We start from the raw sequence: 25,465 nt of genomic DNA on the forward strand, positions 1-25,465 counted from the left end.
GCCATGTTTGCTGGGGCTCATGGGAGTTGGAGTCCAAAAAGCCACAGGTTCCCATTCCTGCTATATACCTGGGAATACCATTGAAAACAGTGGTGCTTACTCTTGAGCAGACATGTACAAGATCACATTATTAAGAGGAGTAGGCGAGCTCTATGAACCTGAAATTGCCTCCTTTTTTTTTAATAGTAATTACAAGACGCAGGTGGCGCTGTGGGTTAAAGCCTCAGCGCCTAGGGCTTGCCGATCGAAAGGTCGGCGGTTTGAATCCCTGCGGCGGGGTGCGCTCCCGCTGCTCGGTCCCAGCGCCTGCCAACCTAGCAGTTCGAAAGCACCTCCGGGTGCAAGTAGATAAATAGGAACCGCTTACCAGCGGGAAGCTAAACGGCGTTTCTGTGTGCGGCTCTGGCTCTGGCTCTGGCTCTGGCCAGAGCAGCGATGTCACGCTGGCCACGTGACCCGGAAGTGTCTCCGGACAGCGCTGGCCCCTGGCCTCTTAAGTGAGATGGGCGCACAACCCCAGAGTCTGTCAAGACTGGCCCGTACGGGCAGGGGTACCTTTACCTTTAATTACAAGATACACTTCCATTTCTCTGGGAATATACTATGGATGCATGCCTAGAAACTATTTTTTTTTTTGGGGGGGGGGGGCTATTAATTACTCCAAATCAATTTGAAAGAAAAAAGTAGAAAGAAATAGTTTCTATATATTTTGGGAGAGAAATGGTGCTTAAAAAAACCAGTGTTCAAATGCAGTCCAAGATTCACCGTTTTTGCATGTTAAGGCTTCCATGCCACCCCCCCAAAAAATTCACACATCACACATCAATTTTTGTTTAAGGTTTTTGGCATAATTTTGTCCACAACTTTATTCAAATACACACGTGGGTGGTTGCTTAGGCATTGGTTATGACTATCTGTCCTTGCCCCAGGGACAGAACTTACTTCTGGATTCCAGCAGAAGCCAGCATGGGAAACAAGTATTGGGTGAGAAATGAAGCTGGTCATCAGTCCCTCACTTCTCACGCTCATGCCCCCTGGGGCTTGCACGGCCCAAGTCCAATGCCTGGCTCAAGGATGAAAAGAATGGCAAGCCCCTGGATTCCTTTAACGGAATTCCCTTTCCGCACCACCATTAGAGGGGTAGGCACTTACCCCTCCACCAACCAATTTTAACCAATGCCTAACCGCCAACCTTACAAGTTGTGACAATTTGCTACACAGTAGGCAAAAACCAAATGGCATCAGCTAGATGGCAAAATTCCTACCAGGCTCCTGCACCAAGGCAGACGACCCCATGACAGGCATAGCAAGGTCAAGCAAACAAACCCCCCCATTACAGGGAGGGTGGGTGAGTGATCCGGTGCAAACAGCCAAGGGACGCCCAACGTTGGGCGTCCAGCATTTAAAGTCTCTGACCCCACCTCCAAATTGGCAACATTCAAAACTCCCCAGCGACCCAATTTAACCACTTCGCTGCCTGGGTTTTATCCAAATCTGCCCAGCAACAACGGGGTGGCTTGTATCCCCAACCGCAACACGTGCTCTCTGCTATGGAGAACACGCTTTGTCATGTTCCATGTGCTACACGGTGAACTTGTACCAAAAGACCTGTCCCTTAAACATAATCACAGGAATTTTATCCTATAATAACCCCAAAGCCAAGCAACCACAAGGATGTACTTTTCTCCCTGCAAAACATGTAATCGAATGTACCCTTCACAAGAGCATTTTTAATGCTTTGTGTGAGAGGCAGCATTGTGGGAGCTTAATAGGCCATATTATAAGAAATGTAGCCCAAATAAACCAGGAAGTTGCTAAGCAGCAGTACGTCTGTCTCTCTCTATAATGAGGATATAGTAAAAGATAAGAAGCCAGTAACCCTTCTAGTAAATGAAGTGTTAGGTATGTTTTGGCTGCTAGTAGCACACAAAAAACCCACCCTAAATCTATTCTGTTGCTCATTATCCCAATTTGCATACTATTCGGTAGTCTCTCTATTGGAAAATGTTGCATGTCAGGCTTGCGAAAATTAGTGGCTGTGTAGTTCATCTTTTGTTAAAAGCAGCTGCATGGGAATTCTTTTCAAAGCCATTTGTTCCATTCTTTTCTGGAAGTAATTTTGGCTCTCTTGTTTTCAAGTGTTTAATGGGGGTGGTGGGGAAACTAATAGAGGACAGGGTGTGTTTTGCTGATGGAGAGAACCAGGAAGATTCGGGAAGGGGTGTAAAAATAAGATTGCTTCCACAACTGATGGGATGGGTGGGCTTTCGATTCTAAGCTCAGCTCCCTGAGCAAAATCGCCAACAGCTTCCTTCCTAGGATGCCTTTTGGAATATGAATAGATTTAAGATCCTGCACAGTTTGTGTTCTCACTTGCAGTGTTGGTCTCTGTGTGTTGCTGGACAAATCTGCCTTTTAAACCTTTTCCTAGCTACATACTCCAAACAATCAAGCATAAAAAACAGCATTTGTCTCCTCACACTCCGAGACCCTGTTCTCCAGAGGCCCTAGGCATAACTACTTCTTATGGATTTGGTGCCAATTCCCTAAAAGACCTACTACTTCTGTTATGTACTGAGTTGAATAGGATCCAAACTGCAGCAGTCTGATTGGTCCTAGAACAATGCAGCAGTATGATTGGTTGGCAGGAACCACCCAATCATGCTCCAGATAGAAGTGAATCCACAACCTGATTGGCTTACAGTAGAATTCCAGAATTAGCCAATCATGTGCAGCCCATTGTGTAAATAATGTATATAAAGCAGATACTTTGAGGGGACTTTCATTCATTCTTCCTCACCACTATGAGCTGAATAAAGAGCATGAAATCACTTTGCGACTCTGAGTATATTTCAACTTCCTTCCCAGTGAAGAGCTTTTATGCTGGCAAGAGTAAATGCTTTCCCCTCCACAGTGTCCACAGGTGGATACTTGCAAATTCCTTATCAAGCCCGTCTGTGTGCCTGTAATCAAGGAGTACCAGATTTACTAGACCATATTCTTTTGGACTGCCCGTTGCACAGCAGACTCTGCAATACTGAGATGCTGAGCAAGATATTGGACCTGCGACCCATGGCTCTGAGAGAAAGCCAAATGAGGTTTCTCCTAGCAGATAGGGGCAAGGACGTTTCTGCCCCAGTGGCTTCCTTTTTAACCTCCATCTAACCCGAAAGGGTTCTTAATGAATCATCTCTCTAGGGAACAGACAGACAGAACAATCGTGCACCTTGTCATCCTCAACAGCCTCACTCCCTTCCCTTCTAAATTTATCCTAGTATTTTGAAAAGTTTTCATTCGTAATGCCAGTAAAGTTATTTGCAACCTTTTCCTTTTCTCGCTGTCTTTGGTCATTTAGGTTTTATTTATTTTTAACTTGCTTTTGTTAGCCAGCGTGAGCTTTCTTTTTTCCTTTTAAGTAAAGGCAGGAAATAAATGCTTTAAATGAATAAGAAACATTTGAATTTGCCCTAAACCATTGATATTAGCTTTTGCCACTTGTGTTTGCCACAAGTCAAGCTTTGCCGTTACACTTACAAAAGCATGCCATTTCTGTTCCTTCTACTAATGTTGCAGCAGAACAGCTAATCTTATTTTAGCCAAAGTCCCTTTCATGTTTGATTTGCTTACCGGCCTATTTCACGGTGTATTCATACAAATCCTTGGCAAGTCCTATCCAGAAAGATACATTGGCTTTACAAATTCCATGCTGGGTCATTAGGAAACAGACTGGAAATAAAACATCCAGTAATTTAATTAGGGACAAATACAATTGAACAATGTGATTCTGTAACTGTTCTGGAATTGTGTCACCCGTTTAGTTTTTTACTGGTTTAAATCTGTTTGGAAATCTGAATACCAGAGAAGAATTTTGCTCCTGCGCCATTTCCTTAAAGATTTAATGCTATTTAATAATAGCAGATTTAATGCTATTTTTTTATATTTCCCTATGTTTCACAAAACACATGCACCCACAGATTGTTAAAGTACTTCTCCACACTTCTGATGATGTCTCCATTGAAATCAATAGGCCGTGTGAGAATGTTGTGCTAATGTTTTCGTATGATTTTTAGGATGGATGATGCTGAGGCCTGTTTCATTTTAAGTAGCCGCTGCGAAGTGGACCGAACTGCAGCCGTAAGTTTTTCTTCTTTCTTTTTTTCTTAGTACGCATTTGCTTCTTCTGCGACTTCATTATTTGTTACGAATACATGGGCAGAAATCAGGAAGAGCAGTTAAAGTGTATCCAGTTGCAGCAGCTGGATTAAAAACCACAGTTAATATATATATATATTAGGGTGAACAAGTCTCCACTTAATTTAATGGCTCTTGCAGATGCGGCAAGAAAGCGCATCATGGTCTTATCAAACCAACTTCACACTCCAGCTAACCTGGAGAGAAAGGCAGATTCTCAGCATTCCTGCTTCACTTGAACATCACCCAGTTCAGACATTACCCACAACAGTGTGGAAATTCAGTCCCTATGATCTGGTCTTGAATGACTCTGATAATGTACGGGTGAAGGTCTCGCATGACTCCTGCTGATGCCAGTGCTATGTTTCCTAGGAAAAGGGCAACGCTTGCACAGGAAGGAACCGTAGCAAAAACCCTTTACCATCTGACCATTGGGAAATGTCTCCTCTGGTGATATCTTACTTGGACCCCATGTAATTTTTGGATCTTTTTTTACCTCCTCTATAACCAGTGCCTATGGGGAAGGGCCTTGTCGTGGCGGCACTGCTTATACCAACGCTTCCCCCTTTTTACAGTCTCATATTCATCATGTATTTCATTTGTGAACCTAGGCCCAGCCAAGGGTACTTCCGCTGAATTTCAAACTCCTGAAAGCTCCCTGCCTTTCCTACTGAAATAGTCAAAAATTGTATCTTTATCTCCGCTGCTCTTTGGATTCTTCGATTTCACAAATGGCTAAGCTCATCAGTTGGCAGCTCAATGGCAAATGGAGGGCCAGCATTGCAGCAGACCACATCTATGTAGCCTATCCACCCCTCTCTCCACCTGAAAGACAATAAAAAGATTTAGTAGAAACTTTATCGATACCATAGCACTGATACACAAGGAAGAAGGCATGCAGTCTGCCCTCCATTATATTGATGTTCTATCACTTGAACATCTGGTCCAACAATTTTTTTAAATTTTATTTCCCCAGGCTTTTTATCATCTAGTGCAAGCTAGCTGTGCATTTTGTGTTTATTTCACTACCCTGAGTTAGATGTCGCTGTTGTTTAACTGCTGTTTTATCCATTTTATTATTGTTGGTTTTATATTTAATGTTCCTTTCTGTCATTACCTTGTGGTAAGCCACTCTACTTTTTGCTGAGGGACAGCAGAAAACATTTTAACAGCCAAGGCACAGTCTGACCCCTTCCTTTGGTAATCCTCATAGAACCCAATGGTTGCCATTAATTTGATTCTGAATTAATTTTAGAATGAATTGATTTTAGAATGCTGTGTTACTTTTATTGTTGTTAACCGCTCTGAGCCCGGCTTTGGCTGGGGGAGTGCGGCATAGAAATTAATTAATTAATTATTTTTATTTTTATTTTTATTTTTATTTTTATTTTTATTTTTATTTTTATTTTTATTTTTATTTTTATTTTTATTTTTATTTTTATTTTTATTTTTATTACAGCCTCTAGTATTTGAGACCAGGCTAGTGTTTGGTTATCTGATGATACTGATAATGTGTATGAAGGGACACAAGTAAGGAATTGCTGGCATGGTTCCCAGGGGTGCAATGGCATTTCTTGAAGTCTTTCCCCAGTGCCCATTCATTTACACCTAGACCATGAGGTGAAGAGGGCTGCTAACTTTGTTTCTTTGTAAAATGACTTAGCTTAAGGAGGAAGTTTGAAGTGTTCTCCTCTTTCCCACTTCCTCTTTCAGCTCCACGCTTTTCACTGCTTACATTCATTCTACTGACTTTTACACAGCTCCCTTGATAATTGAAGTGTGTTCTTCTTCCCTCCAAGTCTTTCTCCTTTTTTGTGTGTCTCTGTTGGGTAGTGGGGATGATCCAAGGAATGGGGATCATATAGGTTTGCCTCCAATCAGGAATTATATCCAGAATGATCAAATATTGGAAGGCCTTTCTCTGAAAGTGTGTAGTTCTTACTCTAAAATGTCAGTTTTTCAAATGTAATGGTAACGTCTGCCTGCAATTTTCACTTTTCTGGGGGGAAGGGGGAGTGTGTTGGCTCTCAGAAGGCTTGAGAATTCACTTCCTGGCCTTTACAATGTGACTTTCACGCTTACTGAATAGGGAACTGCATTTTCACATGGGGTTAAGTAGCTGCGCCATGGAAAAATATAAATCTTAAATGATTTCTGAAAAATAGGAAGCAGCATGCAGTTTCTTGCTGCTGCCCCTTTATTCACACTAACATAAGTCATTATAAAAGAAAAGCTACTTATGTTCATAGCTTTTCCCTTTTCATAACTTTTCCCTTTTCTTGCGAGGAATCCTATTCAGAATAAAGGGATTTCCCTTAAAAAAAGGGAAACGTTGACGGCTATGCTTATGTTACCTGCTTATTTAATCTATCTGCCATAAAAAAGTGGTGAGCAGGGTATATGCTCCTAGAGATCATTTATTTACCAATCGTGAAATAACAACAGATGTAGCAATGGAACTTTAGGGATGGAGGAACCTGTCTTGGACCAGGCCAGATCATTTGCTTGTCTAGCCCAACATTGTCCTCTCTCACCAGCAGAAGCTTAATGAGGTCTTAAGGAGAGGAATTTCTCATTCCCCTGCTATCTGATTCTTTCAAATCGGATTGAACCCGGCATCTTCCATATGCAAAGTGTGAGCTAATTCCATCCCTTAGTATTAGACCAATTCACCTAATCACATTTTCCTTCAGTGGCCATTGCAAGCTACCCCATGCATACCTTCCAACACAATGTGGACACAATCCAGGAAGCCATCTTCCAGATCAACACATTTGCCACGTGACCTGTGTGAGGTTGCGGCCTCACCAAAAGCACTTTTTGCATGCATGGCACCCCAAAAGTGTGTTTTGGGGAGCTATGCCCCTCCCCTGAAATAGCATGACATTGTGGTGGCCATTTTGACCACTGTCCAGGGCAGTTGATGAGTATGCAATGAATTGATGAGAGCTTGGCTGTATGTATTTGCTCTGTCCTTACTGATACACACACACACACACACACAAAGCGCCACTCTCATCGTGTAATTGTGATATTGGCTTCAGTGGTCTTTTAGGGAATGCTTTAAAAGTCAGGATATAAGTGAATGGTTATGGTTTGTATCCAACTGAGTCATACTTAGAATAGACCAAATAGGATAATTAAATTAGTCATGACTAACTTAAGCCCAGTGAGGTCAATAGATCTGTTCTTAGTTGGATGACACCATATGTATTAGAAAGATTAGGTCCTATTACAGTGTGTCAATTCATCTTTCTCTTACTAAAATAGAAATATTCCTTTGTTACTTTTATAAGTGAGCACAGAATTCTGGTCAATGGGCTTTAACTTTTCAAACTCAACTTTGTCTCTTAGTTGCAATCTGTGTAGTGGGCATCATGGGGGGGGGGGGGCGGAATCTAAAGAAAATGAGATGCCACATATTAATATCATCTTACATGAACCTTAAATTCAATATAGGCATTAAGAGCAAATATATATTTTATTAACTGGGATGAAGGCGCAATGGTTTAATACAGATGCACCATTGTGAACTGACATGATAAGACCTTTTCCAACTATGCTGTTTTATTTTACTTTTAGAACTGTGTGAGAAACATTATTCCTGTCACAAAAACCCATCCTGTTGAAATAGTTTCTAATTCTTATCAATTTAAGAGTCTGGTGAGACTAAACCGTGAATCCTACAAACAGCTTGAGAAAGCCAAACTCTGACGAACAGTCAATCTTTCTCAAGTTTGGAATGACTTGCTGGTACCGTCCTGAGAGTAAATATTGTAATATCGAAAGAAGACATGAGGGCAGCTCAAAAACATTACAGGGAAAATGAGTTTGTCACTATCCAGAGGTGCTGAGTTCCATGAGACATTGGAGGGGGGCTCGCCACATGCGTGTGGTGTCACACATGCATCGGGAAGAGCCCGTGAGGCCTGACGGGACCCGGTCCCTCAATATTGGGGGGTGCAGCCCTGTCCCTGCATACTTTGGGGGGCTGAGCCCCTAAGAGCTGGCGCCTGTGTTGCTTTCACACTGCTGCTTGGGCCCTGGTCCTTGGATGTGTGTACATGTATGCATGCCTTTGCTTTACATGTTTAGTGCATGTGCTTTTGACCTTTGCTGCAGGAAGCACCAGCCAGAGCATGGTCAGTATGGATACAAATGTGATTGCTATGTAAAGGGTGGAGTTTCCCTGTGTATGTTGACATGATTATGATATGGGCTGAATTAAGAATAAGTAATTATGATGAATACCCATTGAATGGGGGACTTAAGGTAGTACAGTGGTACCTTGGGTTACAAAGACCTCAGGTTACAGGCACTTCGGGTTACAGACTCTGCTAACCTGGAAGTAGTACCTCGGGTTAATAACTTTACCTCAGGATGAGAACAGAAATTGTGTGCCAGTGGCACAGCGGGAGGCCCCATTAGCTAAAGTGGTACCTCAGGTTAAGAACGGTTTCAGGTTAAGAACGGACCTCTAGAACGAATTAAGTACGCAACCAGAGGTACCACTGTAATGGCTACCTTTCCTCGCTGACTTCAGTGGGATCAAAATACGAATCAGGTGGTCTGAATGCAACTCCTGCAGTTGTGTATACAGTGAAGAAAGCAGGGGAAAACAAAACTGAACAAGCACATAAATGTTTGGAAGCAGGCTGCAACAGGGAACCAGGCAGAGGGCCTTCTCGGTAGTGGCACCCGCCCTGTGGAACGCCCTCCCACCAGATGTCAAGGGAATAAACAACTATCTGACTTTTAGAAGACATCTGAAGGCAGCCCTCTTTAGGGACGTTTTTAATGTTTGATGTTTTATCGTGCTTTTAATATTCTGTTGGGAGCCTCCCAGAGTGGCTGGGGAAACCCAGCCAGATGGGCGGGGTATAAATAATAAATTATTATTAAATTATCAGTATCATCACTTTATACAAGATGCATAAATCAAACAAAAGTCATCTTCAGGCATACAGCATAACTCGCAATAGCAAGAAAGGTGTAGGAAGCCAGCATTTGTGTGTATCGGCCCCAACTCCCCAAGGTGTGCTGATTTCACCCCTTCATTTTCAGTCTTTGCACGCTCAGCAAAGAGGTCCAAAGACTAGGTAAAGTAAAGGGACCCCTGACCATTAGGTCCAGTCGTGGCCGACTCTGGGGTTGCGGTGCTCATCTTGCTTTATTGGCCAGGGGGGCAGCATACAGCTTCTGGGTCATGTGGAAAGCATTACTAAGCTGCTTCTGCGTGAACCAGAGCAGCGCATGGAAACGCCATTTACCTTCCCGCTGGAGTGGTACCTATTTATCTACTTGCACTTTGACGTGCTTTTGAAATGCTAGGTGGGCAGGAGTAGGGTCCGAGCAACGGGAGCTCACCCCGTCATGGGAATTCGAACCACCAACCTTCTGATCGGCAAGTCCTAGGCTCTGTGGTTTAACCCACAGCGCCACCCGCATCCCTGTCCAAAGACTAGACATGCTTAAAAGCTTCCTTGCCAATGAGTGCCCTGCATCATTCTAGTTGTGATGGAGGGTTGTTCAGGCAGGCATGCTTAGAAGTCTCCTACTGATCTTTGCACTCAGTGCAGGAAAATTGGGGGTGGGGGCAGAAGAAGGGGCAAGGGGGTGGTCTGCCCTGGGTGTCATCACTGAGGGGGGGGGACATCAACACACCGCCTGCCTGCGACTCCCAAGCCTACCCCAAGCTGTCGGGGGAAGGGGCAGAGCTGTGTCGCCTTGCAGACGGCCTCCCCCCCTTCTCCCCTCATTTTGACAGCTCGGGGGAGGCTTGGGAGTCATGGACGGGCAGTGCGCCATTGCTCTCTGCTCCCGGGCTGCTTCCTGCGGGGGGGAGCCTCCCCCGAGCTGTCAAAAGAAAGAGGGAAGGGAGGAAGGCTGCTGGCAAAGCGGTGTGGCTCCCTCCCCCCCGCCCAGGAAGCAGCCCACCATAGGCGGCTCGCTCTTCGCCCCTAAGACGCTCGCCCCACCCCACAGCATGTGTGCCCCTCCAGGTGCCAGAGCAGCTAGCTCCGCCTCTGATTGGGGGTGGACCAGCACTGCCCAGGAACATTGGGGATGGAGCCAACACGGACACACCCTCTTGCCCTGGTACGCATTCCTTACCCTCAAAAGTTCAGGCCAAATGCATCAGAAAGGCTAAAGTTGGGGCAGGGACTTGGCAACAGCAGCATCCTCGACTCAGATTTTGTTTGCACCAAGGAGATGGCAGAAGGCAGAGGTGGATGTGAACAGAAGGGCAGCCCTTGCCAGGAACCCCAAACTGTGAAATCCTCTGTCTCCCTACTTGCTCAATTCCAGCTATGATGGCATTGGCCTAGTGGAGCAAATTTGGAGACAAATTTGCTAGATTACCATTGAGTCTTCCGTAGGTGGTGCATGTTGCCAGATTAGATCTTTGTCTGCCTTTCCATGAAGGGCTATTGAAGACAGTTCTCAGTGAATGTCTAATATAAGAATCGTTTTTAAATACTGCCTTAGCTCTTAAGTATTTCATATTACACACACACACACACACACACACACAGTGGGAGAATTTTCCTTTTTTTAAAAAAAGAAAATGTGTCACATTTTGAACATAAATGAAGATGGGTTTTATTCAAACTATGTTAATATTCATGGGTGATTTTTAAGAAGTGGGAACAAATCATTTTATCAATATAAATGTGCAGATCATTTTGTAACCTTTGGAACAAATGTTATGGAGAGTACAGATGATTATGAAAAAAGCCTGGGGGTGGGTACTGTAATTATTTTATTTATTTCATTTTTTCCTATTTCTAGTTTCTCTGATCTATAGATATAGTTTTATACATGCTGAGGTATTTACTGGAGTTATTTGATTTTTAACTTCTCCAATAAGAAAATCAGTTAAAATAAAAAACAGTCCTTGGAAACACTCAGGGAAAATAGGATAACATTTTCCTTGCAAGTATATGCAGGTATTGAGTAATCCTCTATCAATTCACATGCTTGGTTCATGTAGCCTTCCTAGGTCTTGGCAGGCCCGTTTTTATCCAGAACTTGCCAGAACTCAGTTCTGGCACCTCTTAGGTGGGCACCATTGCCATTATAAGAGAACAATAGAGGCATTCATGGTGACTTATGGCACCTCTTTCTCTAGAAAAATACCACTGGGTCTTGGGGAAGGCCATTCTAAGCCTTATGCGGAAAAAGTATTAAGTATGAGGTGCTCTAGAAAGTTGGGATCTAGCTTGTTGTTCTAGGAACACAATATTTTGTGTAGGGCATGAATAATCCTGGGTTTAAATTCTACTAGATATATATTTTTGTGTAGATGTGGGGTGAGGAAGCAACCATAGCTCATCTGAGAACATTAAAGAAAAAAAATTAAAAATCCCTCCCAGGCAATTGCTGACATCCTTCTGTCTTGAGAGGCAGTCTCTTTTATACACTGTTCTCTGTTTCAGAGATCTGGTTTCACTTCTATGCTTTGTGAAGAAGAAAAGACCCCACCTACCTATGGTTTGGGGTTTGAGTTGCACCCAACATTGGGGGGCTGATGTCACGTGTGTGATGAACTTTCTGTGAGTGTGACATGCATGTTGCATGTGTGATGACTGGGGCAGGGAGCTGAGCTCCATCCCAGTGGACATTGGGAGAGGGGGAGTTGTAGAGGCCTCAGTCCCACAATTAACACACCTGTTGTCGATTTTTGTATGAGTGCTCTGTCCCTTCTTTTTGCTACCACGTCCTGACAACCCTTCTTTTCCTGTGCGCTGGAAGTGCTGGCAGGAACTCTGGGACTTGTAGTGGGTAAGAGAGCATGTTGCTCTAACTCTACATCCCAGAATTTCCTGTCCATGTTCACTCTTTCTCTTCCACTCCTCTTGTAGTACACGGTCTGGACCACTATTGTCTCATTGTGAAGAATGTTGGCTTGCTTTTTTTGTCTAAGTTCCAACCATGCTTCTGATTAGTTCCAGCAAATCTCCAAAAACCTTACATTTAGATAGAAGGAAATAAGTTTGAATAAACATCCTCAAATGTGATCTATATTTCCACCCCTCATGGCAATGGTTTTACAGCCCATGCCCCTGTGGACCTCTGGGCACAGAGAAGAGGCACATTTCAGTGGCTTCCCCATCAGCAGTATAAATGGAGCAAGGGACTCAACATTTTTATATACAGTGGTGCCTTGCAAGACGAAAAGAATCCGTTCCGCGATTCTCTTCGTCTTGCGGTTTTTTCGTCTTGCGAAGCAAGCCCATTGACGGATTAGCGGCTTAGCGCTATTAGCGGCTTAGCAGCTTTTAGTGGCTTAGCGGCTTAGCGGATAAGCGGCTTAGCGGCTTAGAAAAAGGGGGGGGGAAGAAAAAACAACCCGCAGGAACTCACAAGACATTTTCGTCTTGCGAAGCAAGCCCATAGGAAATTCATTTTGCGAAGCACCTCCAAAACGGAAAACTCTTTTGTCTAGCGAGTTTTCCGTCTTGCGAGGCATTCGTCTTGTGGGGCACCACTGTACTATTTACTGGTCCCTTAACTCGGTTGCCTAATATTCTTCAGGTAGAACCAGGGCATTGTGTTCTGTTTTCTTCTATCACTGTGTTGTTGCCTCTGTTCCTGGAATTGGTTAGTATTTTCCTCTTATTGAATGCACCGAGAATGTCATAACTGGCAAAACTGCCCATCAAGCGCTTCTGAGTTTCCCTGAAGCAACTTTTTAATATATAGCATTGTGCTCAGGCAGTTGGCCTGCAATTACTGCTGAACATTCTTTATGAATGTACCTAGGACACGTTGAGGAATATGTTGTATCCTGGAGGTCTTGTCTTTTGAATTGTGAGGGAGATGTCCCTCTCTGTCTCAGACCCTGACCTACTGCTGCTTTTTTGAGTTCTGGATCAGGAAGGTTTATTCACTTTCAAACCATTCTTAACCTAATAAATGAATAAATCTGAAAGCTGTTCCTGCTTGGAAGCCATTGGAAGCCATTGGAAGCCATTTTAACATAACATATCATCACCAATCAAATAATTGTTGCAGAGCCTCAAATTCCTGTGTTTGGCACCCATTACATCACTGTTTTGCTTCTCTGTGAGAATTGACTTATTCTAACCCAACTGCACGTATTAGCACTGTTATTTGAAAGTATCTATAGTCCTGAATTTTTGACTGAGATTTTAATATGGGTACCAAACCAAAGGAGCCCTTCCTATCTGGTAATGCCCTTTCTTTCTCTTTTTCTGACACCAGCAAGCTTATGATTATACAATCCATTTCATTTCTTAGCATCATTAGGTCTCAGAGATTACCCTCAATTGTACTTTTGAAAATGGGAAAAGGAGAAAAAACTGATATGGAGCTCCGATAATAACGTTTTAGACGTTAACAGCAATTCAAAAATGGAGCATTTAAATGTATTAGCACTGTTTGATTTGATTTGAGTCCTGTTGAGTCAAGCTCTTTATATTTGCTAAGAGTAATTGATTGTAGAATTATGAAATGAAAGTGAAATATACATAGATATAGACACATGAAATTTCTTGGAAACTAGATGAATTTGTTGGTCTTTTATGAGTAAATTCCACCAACCCATCCTCATCCTTCTCAGGTTTGATTCAACATTAGTCCTACTCGGAACAGATCCATGAAATTAATTGGCATGGCTAAAACAGGTCCATTATTTTCAGTGGGCCTACTCTGTATAATTTAATCAAACACAACCCATATATTTAAGTGTGTGTGTGTATGTGTGATTTGTTATAACAATTTTGGTTGAAAATGTATAACTTTATGTTTTCTCAACATGGTAATTTAATAATTATATAGCCAACATAGCACTTCTGTTAAGTTATCCTCCATTGACATGCCTAGTTACGAATAGGATGGTTCTAACTTGTACCCTGTTGGGATGCGGGTGGTGCTGTGGTCTAAACCACAGAGCCTAGGGCTTGCAGATCGGAAGGTCAGCAGTTTGAATCCCTGCAATGGGGTGAGCTCCCATTGTTCGGTCCCAGCTCCTGCCCATCTAGCAGTTCGAAAGCACGTGAAGTGCAAGTAGATAAATAGGTACCGTTCCAACAGGAAGGTAAATGGTGTTTCCGTGCGCTGCTCTGGTTCTCCAGAAGCAGCTTAGTCATGCTGGTCACATGACCCGGAAGCTGTCTGTGGACAAACGCTGGCTCCCTCGGCCTATAGAGCGAGATAACCGCACAACCTGAGTCGTCCGCTGCTGGACCTAATGGTCAGGGGTACCTTTACCTTTAACTTGAGCCCCAATCCCTCATCTAAACAATTTAGAACAATTTTTAGAGATTTTCCTCGATCAAATTTTCTGATTTGTACAAAGTTTCCTTCTAGACTTATATTAATGTCATCAGAACATGTTTTTTTTTGTGTTATGCAATATATATAGGACCAAAAATGATCATACTGTATTTTTCAACAGAGGTCCAAGACTAGGTACAGCTGCTCTCCCTTCTAACAGAATGGTATGCATGTAAATCTGAACTGAGCGCTTGCTAAGCATGGCTTTCCAATCTCATAAGGGCAATCTCTAAGAGAACCCCTATGAATGCCCAGGATTACTGAGTTTTCTACTATTTTTAAATAGGGACATGGGTGGTGCTGTGGGTTAAACCACAGAGCCTAGGACTTGCCAATCAGAAGGTCGGCGGTTCGAATCCCTGCGACGGGGTGAGCTCCCCTTGTTCGGTCCCAGCTCCTGCCCACCTAGCAGTTCGAAAGTACATCAAGTGCAAGTAGATAAATAGGTACTGTTCCAGGCGGGAAGGTAAATGGCGTTTCTGTGCACTGCTCTGGTTCGCCAGAAGTGGCTTAGTCATGCTGGCCACATGACCCGGAAGCTGTACGCGGGCTCCCTTGGCCAGTAAAGCGAGATGAGCGCTGCAACCCCAGAGTCGGTCACAACTGGACCTAATGGTCAGGGGTCTGTTTACCTTACTATATTTAATTAGCAAGAGCAGCTTCACAATTGACTGTTTATTTTTGAAGAAAACTCTCTCTTACCAAACGTTCCTACACCACAGAAATCTTTCCCTCAGATTACAAACATTGCCTCGGGATCACATCTGGTCATTGGCAGATGTGCAGAGATGATAGGCCAAAATATTAATCTCAAATATATGGCAAATTGTTCGCTTTGTCCATTGAGGGTTTTCTTGAATTTTCTGTTTCTTTCATGCCCTTTTAATATTGTATAGGATTAATTAAGAATTACAACTGAGGAGGATATTTCATATATGGTGGTGCAGTTCTACATTAGCTGCATTAGAGAATCAGTGGTTTTCCCCTATCATTGCAGAGAAACAATTATACTATGAAACGATGTCCTCCATCACGGGTGTGATTCTGCTTGTAAGGTGGTTGTGTAGCTGTCATGGACACCTACCAGGCATTCAATTTCAATGCTAGTATCCATAATAACACAATTATTTTATATTTAGAGCTGGTGTACCAGCAAATAGTAGAAACTCTACAAGCCAGCGTTCTCCCAACTCAATTTTTGCCTCATTCAAACATTTAACAGGTGCCCTTATGTAAATCTGTATTGACTCAATTTCAGTTTCACCCTTCCATTGCAGTGAGGGGATAATAATCCTGTTTATTACTTTAATGGGTTCATGTAACAGTAATTGTTACATTACCTGTGTCTCTCTTGATATTGCCAGACTACAACTTCCATAATCCTATGCCATTGACTATACTGGCCGAGACTGATGGAAGTTGTAGTCCAACAACATTTGGAGGGTCACAAATTCCTCATTCTTACCATATGACAATGCTAAACATTAGTAGCTGAGGGAAGTTGCAAGGACCAGGATACCTTGACCTGTTTCCCAAATTTCTTTGGAACCCCGAGTGAGCCAGAAAATGTTCCTAAATCTTTATTTGGTCAACTGATTTATATTAAAATTATCCAAGAGAGAAGCCTGTGAGTCTCACTTGCTTTGTGTTATTCTTGACAATAGCATCTACCTGTGATTTTTATTATAATTGATTGTTGGTGTGACAGCCATGGAAATTCCTTTTTCATTACACTAAATAAATAAAAGTATGAAATCTGGAGTGATAATTCCCAACATATATGTCCCAACAAGAAGGTTCTCTTAAAACATAATAACAATGACCTGTTAGTTCAACCAACGTGATAAATCCCATTATTATTATTATTTCCCATTTTGAGCTTTAGAAAACATGTTTGTCTTACATGGTGTCTTCTGTTTCATCCTAGGATCATCAGACTATTTTAAGAGCTTGGGCTGTCAAAGATTTTGCACCAAACTGTCCTCTGTATGTTCAGATACTGAAGCCTGAAAACAAGTTCCACATCAAATTTGCAGGTATGTCTGGGATACTGGTGATAATCCACTTTGGTCAGTAGGGATGGACATTTCCAGTCTGCCCACATCATTTTGACATGTGATCATCCATAATTCCATTTTGTCCTGTTTATGCATTTGGTGTTACAATTCATTTCAACAAGGTTTGATGCCCAAATTTGGGCTTTTAACCATTTTCCTTTCCACTCACTCTGCTCCCTGTGTATTCCCGCCCAGGACGGCCCTGCCCTCTGCCTGCCCCTCAAAGCTGGCACATCACATGGGGTTGGGCCTTGGCAGTGACAGCCTCTTAACTCCTCTCCCGCTCTCTAGCAGCAATTACGAGCTGCCCCAGGGAGGAGACTGGCAACAGCAGCAGCTATGGAGAGCACTGGCCGAGGAAGGGGATATGGTGGGTGTGGTCCGCCCTGGGTGTCATCCCTGGGGGGGGGTGTGACATTGCTGCCCTGCCCCCTTGGGACACTCACCATGGGCAGCGCCCCCTGAGATGTTTGCCGCTTCTGGCACCCCCCTGGGATGCTCACAGCTGGTGGCAATCCCCTGGGATGCTCACCGCTCGTGGCAACCCCTGGGACACTCGCGGCACCCCCCTGGGATGCTTGCCACTCACGGCACCCCTAGGGGCACTCGCCGCTCGCCCCACCCCTGTGGGTGGCTAGCCCCACGACCCCCAAGTGCACAGAATGTGCACCACTCCAGGTGCCGGAGCAGCTAGCTCCACCTCTGATGGAGAGGCAACGGGGTGCGCATTTGCCACTGCTGTCAGCTTGGCACAGGTGTCTCGTCCTCCTCCTTCCCAAGCTCAGTGGCAGCAGCACTAGCAGGGGAAACAGGAACATTCCTAAATCAAATCAGAAGCTGGGATGGCTTTTGTAATACCAGGACTGTCCCTGAAAAATTGGGATACTTGCAGGGTACGTGGTAAGCTTGTGTCTGGATTATACCACGTCAGGCTACAGGTGGGTGTTCACATGGCTGAATGCTCCTATATACAAAATTAAACAGATAAATCTCTGCACAGAGAGAACTAATATATCAGGTAGGACACTCCAGAACTCTTTCCCCTGGTGTGTGGGGAATTGTTTTGTATATAGTCCAGACATAGATTTACCACCTTGTGTACATCTCTCAGGGAAGCTTTACTGATTACTTCTTATGCAATGGATTTATTTACTATCCTTAAATATTGCCAGGGTAGTTTACAAATAAGTACAGTGGTACCTCGGGTTACAAACACTTCGTGTTACAGCCTCCGCTAACCTGGAAGTAGTACTTCGGGTTAAGAACTTTGCTTCAAGATGAGAACAGAAATTGCGTGGCGGCGGCAGCGGGAGGCCACATTAGCTAAAGTGGTACCTCAGGTTAAGAACGGTTTCAGGTTAAGAACGGACCTCCAGAACGAATTAAGTTCATAACCAGAGGTACCACTGTAATGTATATTCTCACTGAGGAACTACTGATAAAGCTTAAAAAGATAAGATTTCAAGCATCCCAGACTTATCCAAATATATTTTGAAAGCCACCATTCTGTTATTATTCCCATTAGCCATCTCTTTTGAAAGCAAGAATTCTTTGGATTTTTCTTGTAGGGAAGTTGTGCCAGCCCCATAATAATGTTTGTTAGCTGTCCTTTCCTGCACTTTATCCTGCTCTATTTAGTAGTTTATTTAAAACTATATACCACTTAATATTTCAAATATTTTAAAGTGGGCTATGGTATCCTTCTGTGCTACAGCATAAATGTGGACACACTGTTATTTATTCAAGATGAGAAAAAGTGAAATAGCATTGTCATAAAGAGCTTGTAACTTTTGTACCTCTGATGTCTGGAACACTCAGCATCTCTTCAGAAATATATGCGTCTAAGGATAATATTTTCTTAAGCTGAGACTCCTCTGTGTGCATCACACTATATTCTTACAAGGCACTTTGTCAAGCAAAGGAAATGGGGAAGGCTGGCTTTTTTCCAGGAACATGTGGTCCCTGCTGTGTACTCAAAGCGCGACAAGCACCCGCTGAGATTAATGAAGAGACTTTCACATTGGAATTAAGATGAAAGAATGCACAAAATTTAGGTAACTGATATTTAGGATCTCTTGTACACATGCTGTCTCTCAACTACCTCAAAGCTTCAAAAAGGCTCTGCTGAGTTTTGGTGGGAAGCATAATTTTAAAAAGATGTTTGTGTACATATTATTAGATTCTTCACTCTTTGCAGCTAGTGCTGTTTAAAAAAATTAAGCATCCGCTGAATGGTAGCTTTTGTACAGAATACAGAGGTTCCCAGAAGACGTACCTCTTCCAATAATATTGGTCTATACCAGGGATGGGGAACCTGTGGCTCTCTGAATGTTGTTGGACTATCAGCCCCAACTAACATAGGCTGTGGTAAGGGCGGATGGAGGTTGTGATCTGACAACATCTAGAGTGCCTCAGGTTCCACATCTCTAATCTACCCATTATACTCAGTATATGCAGTAATCATTGGTGTTTCCTAAAATAGTGGTCCTAAAGCAAGTGGCGATCTGATCGCCGAAGAATTGATGCTTTTGAATTTCGTTGCTGGAGGAGACTCTTGAGAGTCCCAGGGACTGCAAGAAGATCAAACGCATCCATTCTTAAGGAAATCAGCCCTGAGTGTTCACTGGAAGGACAGATCCTGAAGCTGAGGCTCCAGTACTTTGGCCACCTCATGAGAAGAGAAGACTCCTTGGAAAAGACCCTGATGTTGGGAAAGATGGAGGGCACAAGGAGAAGGGGGCGACAGAGGACGAGATGGTTGGACAGTGTTCTCGAAGCTACCAACATGAGTCTGACCAAACTGCGGGAGGCAGTGGAAGACAGGGGTGCCTGGCGTGCTCTGGTCCATGGGGTCACGAAGAGTCGGACACAACTAAATGACTAAACAACAACAACAAAGCAAGTGGACCTTGCTAACCAACTCCTATCAGTGTAGCTTGACATTTCCAGGACAGAACCCATAGAAAGCACTTTATTAATCCAAGACAGGGAGAGAAAATGTGGTTCCTTCCAGATGTTTTAAGACCCACCCAACATGACCAATGGTCATGGATGATGGGCATTGTATTACTACTACTAGTAGTAATTTATTTACTTAGTTACTCTTCAACCTAAGGTCCCAGCATAAACCACTGAGCCTCTTGGGCTTCTGATTGGAAGGTCAGTGGTTCGAATCCTTGCAACGAGGTGAGCTACTGTTGCTCTGCCCCAGCTCCTGCCAAACTAGCAGTTCGAAAGCACACCAGTACAAGTAGATAAATAGGTACCGCTGTGGCGGTAAGGTAAATGGTGTTTCCATGTGCTCTGGCTTCCATCATGGTGTTGTGTTGTGCCAGAAGTGGTTTACTCATGCTGTCTGTGGACAAATGCCGGCTCTCTCGGCCTGAAAGCAAGATGGGCACCACACCCCATAGTCACTTTTGACTGAACCTAACCATCCAGGGGTCCTTTACCTTACCTTTACAACATCAAAACAACTTCTAGGAGGCAGCACATAAATTGTATCAGGGTTGCATGTGTTTGCAAGACCCCTGCCACCAAACAGTAAAATCCACGGGAGATAAGGAGCTACAACTGAACATCCTGATTCATAATTGTAGCACGACTTGAAGACAATAATTTACGTGCAGACCAGAAGAGGGTCTTGTTGAAGGACACCAAGTGAATTCTGTGGTGCATAAGATTGAACCCAGGGCTGGCCTAAGACATTCTGCCACTGTGGGCAAAACACCACTGACTCCACTTCCATTATGCCCCAACTGCAGATCTATGGTTCCTTCCTGTCCAGTCCCTCCTCCTACCATTGCGCATATGATGCTGCTAGCCCTGCCACTGCAACAACATCCTCATCTGTGCCTGTGCTACCATCACAATGCAACAGCAGCAATGCCACCCAAGGCAAATGGCTTTATGCCTCACTGATGGGCTGACCCTATTTGATATGTTTGAATCCTCTGGTTTTCTGTTTTATTCACTTCCATGTGTTTTCATGTGTTTTATATTGTTGAGGGTTTACGTTTTTGCTTTGTTCAGAGATTTTTGAAACATTAAGCAGTTTATAAATGCTAATAAACAAAACAGCACAGCTAAAACTCGCAAACATCAGGGCAAACAGAACATCATGCATTTCTGTGCTGGTCCCGGGGGGGGGGGGTCAGAGTCCGGTCCTGGGTCGAGGGTCTAGAGACTGTCCACCAAGGGCGAAGTGGGGTCCAAAGCAAAAAGCCGGGCATGGTCGGGAACTCCGGAAGAACAGGTCTGGGTGCTGGCAGAAACAGGTTTCCAACGACGTTGCTCCCGCAACCTGGGACTGGGCTGACTGGCCTTTATCTCCTCTGAGGCCAGGGGTGGTCCCGGCCCACAGGTGACCCGCCACTCCTGGCCTTAAGGCAAGCACTCCTCCTGATAGAACTTAGTTCCCTCTGCCTCTCTGCCCTGAGCCTCTGCAGCTCAGGAGAGGCTGGAGGGTTACTGGACCCAGGGGGAGACTCACCTTCCCCTGACAGGGCTGGGAGAGGAGCACCTGCAGGCAATGGGTCCTCGATCACTCTGGAGCCAGAGTGGATGCATCTGGTGTCTGCTCCTGAGGATCCGGCACAGGTGAGGGCCCTTCAGGTTCAAGCCCCTGCCCCAGCTCAGCCGGCTCTGGAGGTGGGGACTCCTCAGGTTCAGCTTCTGAATCAGATTCCCAGGCCATCACAATTTCAATGAAACTAGTTCACATTCTGAGGTTTGCAACTATTTTGTAGCACACAAAGTACTGAAAACAAAAAAGGAATTTTTCAAAAGTTTCCCTCCCCACCTGCTTTATTGTATTCTTCTTTTGGCATGTCTCCTGAAAATCCCTCTGCAGGATCTGTCCCGTTTCTGATGTGGAAACATCCCAGCTTGATTTAGCTGCATTGCAGCACCAATGCGGTTTATGATGATTTTCAGAACCAAAAATTCTATGCTAATTGAAATAGTAACAATTCTTAATACTTTTGTAACTTTGTAACAATAAATTTCATTTCAAGTGGAGTATAATCAAATGAGTCTAAAATCATTTGTAGTATCTACCAGCTCCAATAAGTAAATCAATTATTCTTATATACTGTGATTTGGGCAGTAGTTTAACATTTTCATATCTGCTTGATAAATACATCTGTGAAGGCATAAACACCTTCCAGGATTTTGTTCGTTTAGCTTCAGGTTACTTCTTGTTCCTCAATATCACTTAGTTGGCTTCCCATCCATGTAAGCAACCCTAATCCTGTAATTGGGCACTTACAAAGCAAGAAAACCAGGTGGCAGCGATTATCATATTTACACAGTGCTTTGCCTAAGTGATGTGTAATAACATGTGCAATCATCATGTACCAGCCCAGTTGGGAAAATGTAGAATACCAAACAAACAGTAGTTAGTAAAAGTTCATTCTGTTCAGCCCTTTCCTCTGCCATACAGAAGGATCCACATGGCTCTCAAATGTGCTAGAAACCTTCTATGCATTTACACTTACAGTACAGTGGTACCTCTGGTTACATACTTAATTTGTTCCAGAGGTCCGTTCTGTAGCCTTATCGGCGTTCACCGATTGGGTCTGCGTTGCTCCCAGACAGGAGGAAGGAAGTCAAATGACACCAAGGGTTGGTTCAGAGAAAGAGTTCTTTATTTCTGCTCTCCGGAACAGCAGAAAGGCACTTGCGTGCTCAGTCCACAGCAAGTCCAAAGAAATGAGAGATTACATGCAGTATATATATCCGAAAGGCACCCTCTTCCCCCTTCCCCAGGAATCCAGCCACGTCAGCTTGTACACACAGGTTGACATCACAGATGTTCCTGCTCCGGCACTCTTAACCATAAAAGGGTATTCCTTCCTATACTTCTGACCATAAAAGGGTGTTCCTGTTCCTACTCTTATCTTGGAGCAAGTCACCATCTCCAAGAACACCCTCTGGCGCTGTTCCCAGACTAGGTCTGTGCGTCTTTTGTGGTCAGGATATAAGATAAGGCACAGACATGTCTTCCCTGTTCTACTGGTACAGTGAAGTCCATCCTTGCTGTCACAAACTGATAAAGGAGAGGGATCTGAGCACTTGTTTATATAGCTGGGTTTTGGCTCCAGAGCTCAAATGCTAAAGCATTTTAGCTAAGGAAAAATAGGGATTTTGGTGCAGTTTCAAACTGCCTACAAAGTCAGTTTTGGGTTTGGGAAACCCATTCCTTCAGTTCTTAACCTGAAACTGTTCTTAACCTGAAGCATCACTTTAGCTAATGGGGCCTCCTGCTGCTGCTGTGCTGCCGCACAATTTCTGTTCTCATCCTGAAGCAAAGTTCTTAACCAGAGGTACTATTTCTGGGTTAGCGGAGTCTGTAACCTGAAGCATATGTAATCTGAAGCGTATGTAACCTGAGGCACCACTGCATGTCCATTATTTGTGCTAAGCCCAGCAGTGTTTTAGAATGGGACAATCCTTTCTATCTTTCTTCCATACTAGCAAAACCATTCATCCCCCCCCCCCCAGCTATATCTCCTACCTGGGTGTCTAAACACTTAATTTGCTGAACTGGCCCAGCAGTTAAGTACAGAAGTGAAAAGAGCTAGAAATTTTCCATTACAGAATTGCATCCCTCTCTGTGGCTCATTAAATGCACTAAATTGTAGCAGGAGGTTCTTTTTGTCTTTTGGCTCCTATTATTCTCATTACATTTCCCCAATGTTCCCTTTGTTCAGAAATCTCATGCAATTACCAGTCAAGAGTAACTGGACGTCGCCTTCAATGAGCAGCTCTATCTCTGACAATTTGGGTAAAATAACACGTCGGATTGTCATAGCTTGGTCAAATGGTGCAATAAAGCAAGTGGGGCCAAAACTGCATGTAACACAAATGGGGCAGAGTCAAATATTGAGTTCCATCTTCTCTATGATGCCTAATTCAATTCATTTGTTGATCTGACATCACTGAGTGATAGAGCTGAATAAATGAAAATGAAAATGATCAGGGCAAAGGTAAGTTGCCTTGAATGATATGGAAGAAGAAGGAGTAGCAATGCCAGACAGCCTTATGGGTTGTTATTGTTGTTTTGTAATGCATAGGTGCACCCTCACAGAGCATAAATGACTTTAGATTCCCTGAAATCGAATTGTGTGATTAGATAGATAGGTAGATAGATAGTGGATATTCAGGCCTTAGTTCGACACATTGCTTATCAAGGACTGCAATTGCATTCTTTTCCTGGTGGTAGAAACTGGTTAATTTCTTGTCCCTTCAGATTTCTAATAGAATAATAATAATAATAATAATAATAATAATAATAATAAGGCCCCAATCCTATAACATCATCTCTTATTACAGATGATTTCCTTCTTTGACAAAAGAGGCTTCCATCTTTCTGCTTCATTCTCAAGTTGCTTGAGAATTTCTTTAGATTGTCTGTGGCAGAAGGATTTTGACCTGACCTTATTGTTTGTTGCAAGGTGGCCCAGGATGGTGAATGAACTTTTCTTTTCAGTAAACATCTCCTCAGTCTCCCCCGTTGCCCATACTTCCTGATCTGAAAAAGCCCCATGAGACCGATCGTATAAACTGTGTTTAGTACCGCTTACGTGTTGTTATGCCTGCAAATCAATGTGAACTTAGTTAAGCAAACATACAACAGGATTGTGATGCATGCTGCAACAATGAACTGATTCACACATATTGCTAAGCCAAGCTATAGCTTAGTGGGAACAAGCCAGATCACAGTCACTTTGCTCTTCCTCCCTCCCTCCCTCCCTCCTCCTCCTCCTGCATTGCTGTAAGCTAAACCATGCTTTGGCTTATCATGCAATCCAAACTGAGGCTCATGCATGCCCTCCAACATTTTTCTGATGAAATAGGGATGCCCTATTCAATAATAATAATAATAATAATAATAATAATTTTATTATATATACCCTGCGTATCTGACTAGGTTGCCGCAGCCATTATGGGCAGCTTCCAACATCTATAAAAATATAATAAAACATTAAATGTTAAAAAAAAACACACTTCCCTATACAGGGCTGCCTTCTACAGGTTGTATAGTCACATATCTCCTTGGATTGGGGGACAGGATTTCTCTCCTCCATAAATGGTTTCCTTAGGGACATTCCATGATCCGTTGAGAAACCGGGATGGCTTCTGTAAATCCAGGACTGTCCCTGGAAAATAGGCACACTTGGAGGGTCTTGTTCATGCCTTGTTTTGCTCCATTCAAACCAGGAGCTGTAAAAAAGTGAAAGGGAAAGGATCAGTGAAAGGCCACTATGGGGTTGCGCCACTCATCTCACTTTCAGGCCGAGGGAGCCAGTGTTTGACCACAGACAGCTTTCCAGGTCATGTGGCCAGCATGATTAAACTGCTTCTGGTGCAATGGGACACCGTGATAGAAGCCAGAGTGCATGGAAACGCCATTTACCTTCCCGCCACAGCGGTACCTATTTATCTATTTGCACTGGTGTGCTTTCGAACTGCTAGGTTGGCAGGAGCTGGGACAGAGCAGCGGGAGCTCACCCCGTCACACGGTTTTGAACCGCTGACCTTCTGATCGGCAAGCCCAAGAGCTTCAGTGGTTTAAACCACAGTGCCACCCGCGTCCTTGAAGCTGTAACCAAGGTTTGTTCTAGGATTTAAACTTGTGGTTTGTTTGGAGAGCGACAAAGCATGAGCCTGGGTTTCAACGGCATGCTAAACCAAGCCATCACTTGGCGTATATCCATGTAGCAGGAGGAAGACTGAAGGTGGAATGCAGCTGCCACAGTCTAGTCTTTGGGATCCCTCAAGCTTGCACACTCATACTAAGCCATAGTTTGGCTTAGTGTTACATGTGAACCAGCTCAACAACAATCATATTAAAACAGGACAGGTTGCGGCTGATAAATGTCCCTTGGGTATTTGAGCTTCAAGATTATTTC

General features: G+C 43.7%; 1 protein-coding gene across 5 annotated transcripts in view; it reads left to right on the forward strand.

The window, feature by feature from the left end:
* Nucleotides 1-25,465, forward strand: part of KCNT2 (potassium sodium-activated channel subfamily T member 2) — a 229,981-nt gene that overhangs the window by 144,306 nt on the left and 60,210 nt on the right. For all 5 annotated transcript variants that reach the window (XM_079981180.1, XM_079981182.1, XM_079981183.1 and 2 more), the window contains 2 exons: nucleotides 4,071-4,134; nucleotides 16,421-16,529. In XM_079981180.1, the coding sequence (XP_079837306.1) occupies nucleotides 4,071-4,134; nucleotides 16,421-16,529 (173 nt within the window). The remainder of the gene's footprint in view (nucleotides 1-4,070; nucleotides 4,135-16,420; nucleotides 16,530-25,465) is intronic.

Source organism: Podarcis cretensis, assembly GCF_951804945.1.
Source record: "Podarcis cretensis genome assembly, chromosome: 6".
Classification (NCBI taxonomy): Eukaryota; Metazoa; Chordata; class Lepidosauria; order Squamata; family Lacertidae; genus Podarcis; species Podarcis cretensis.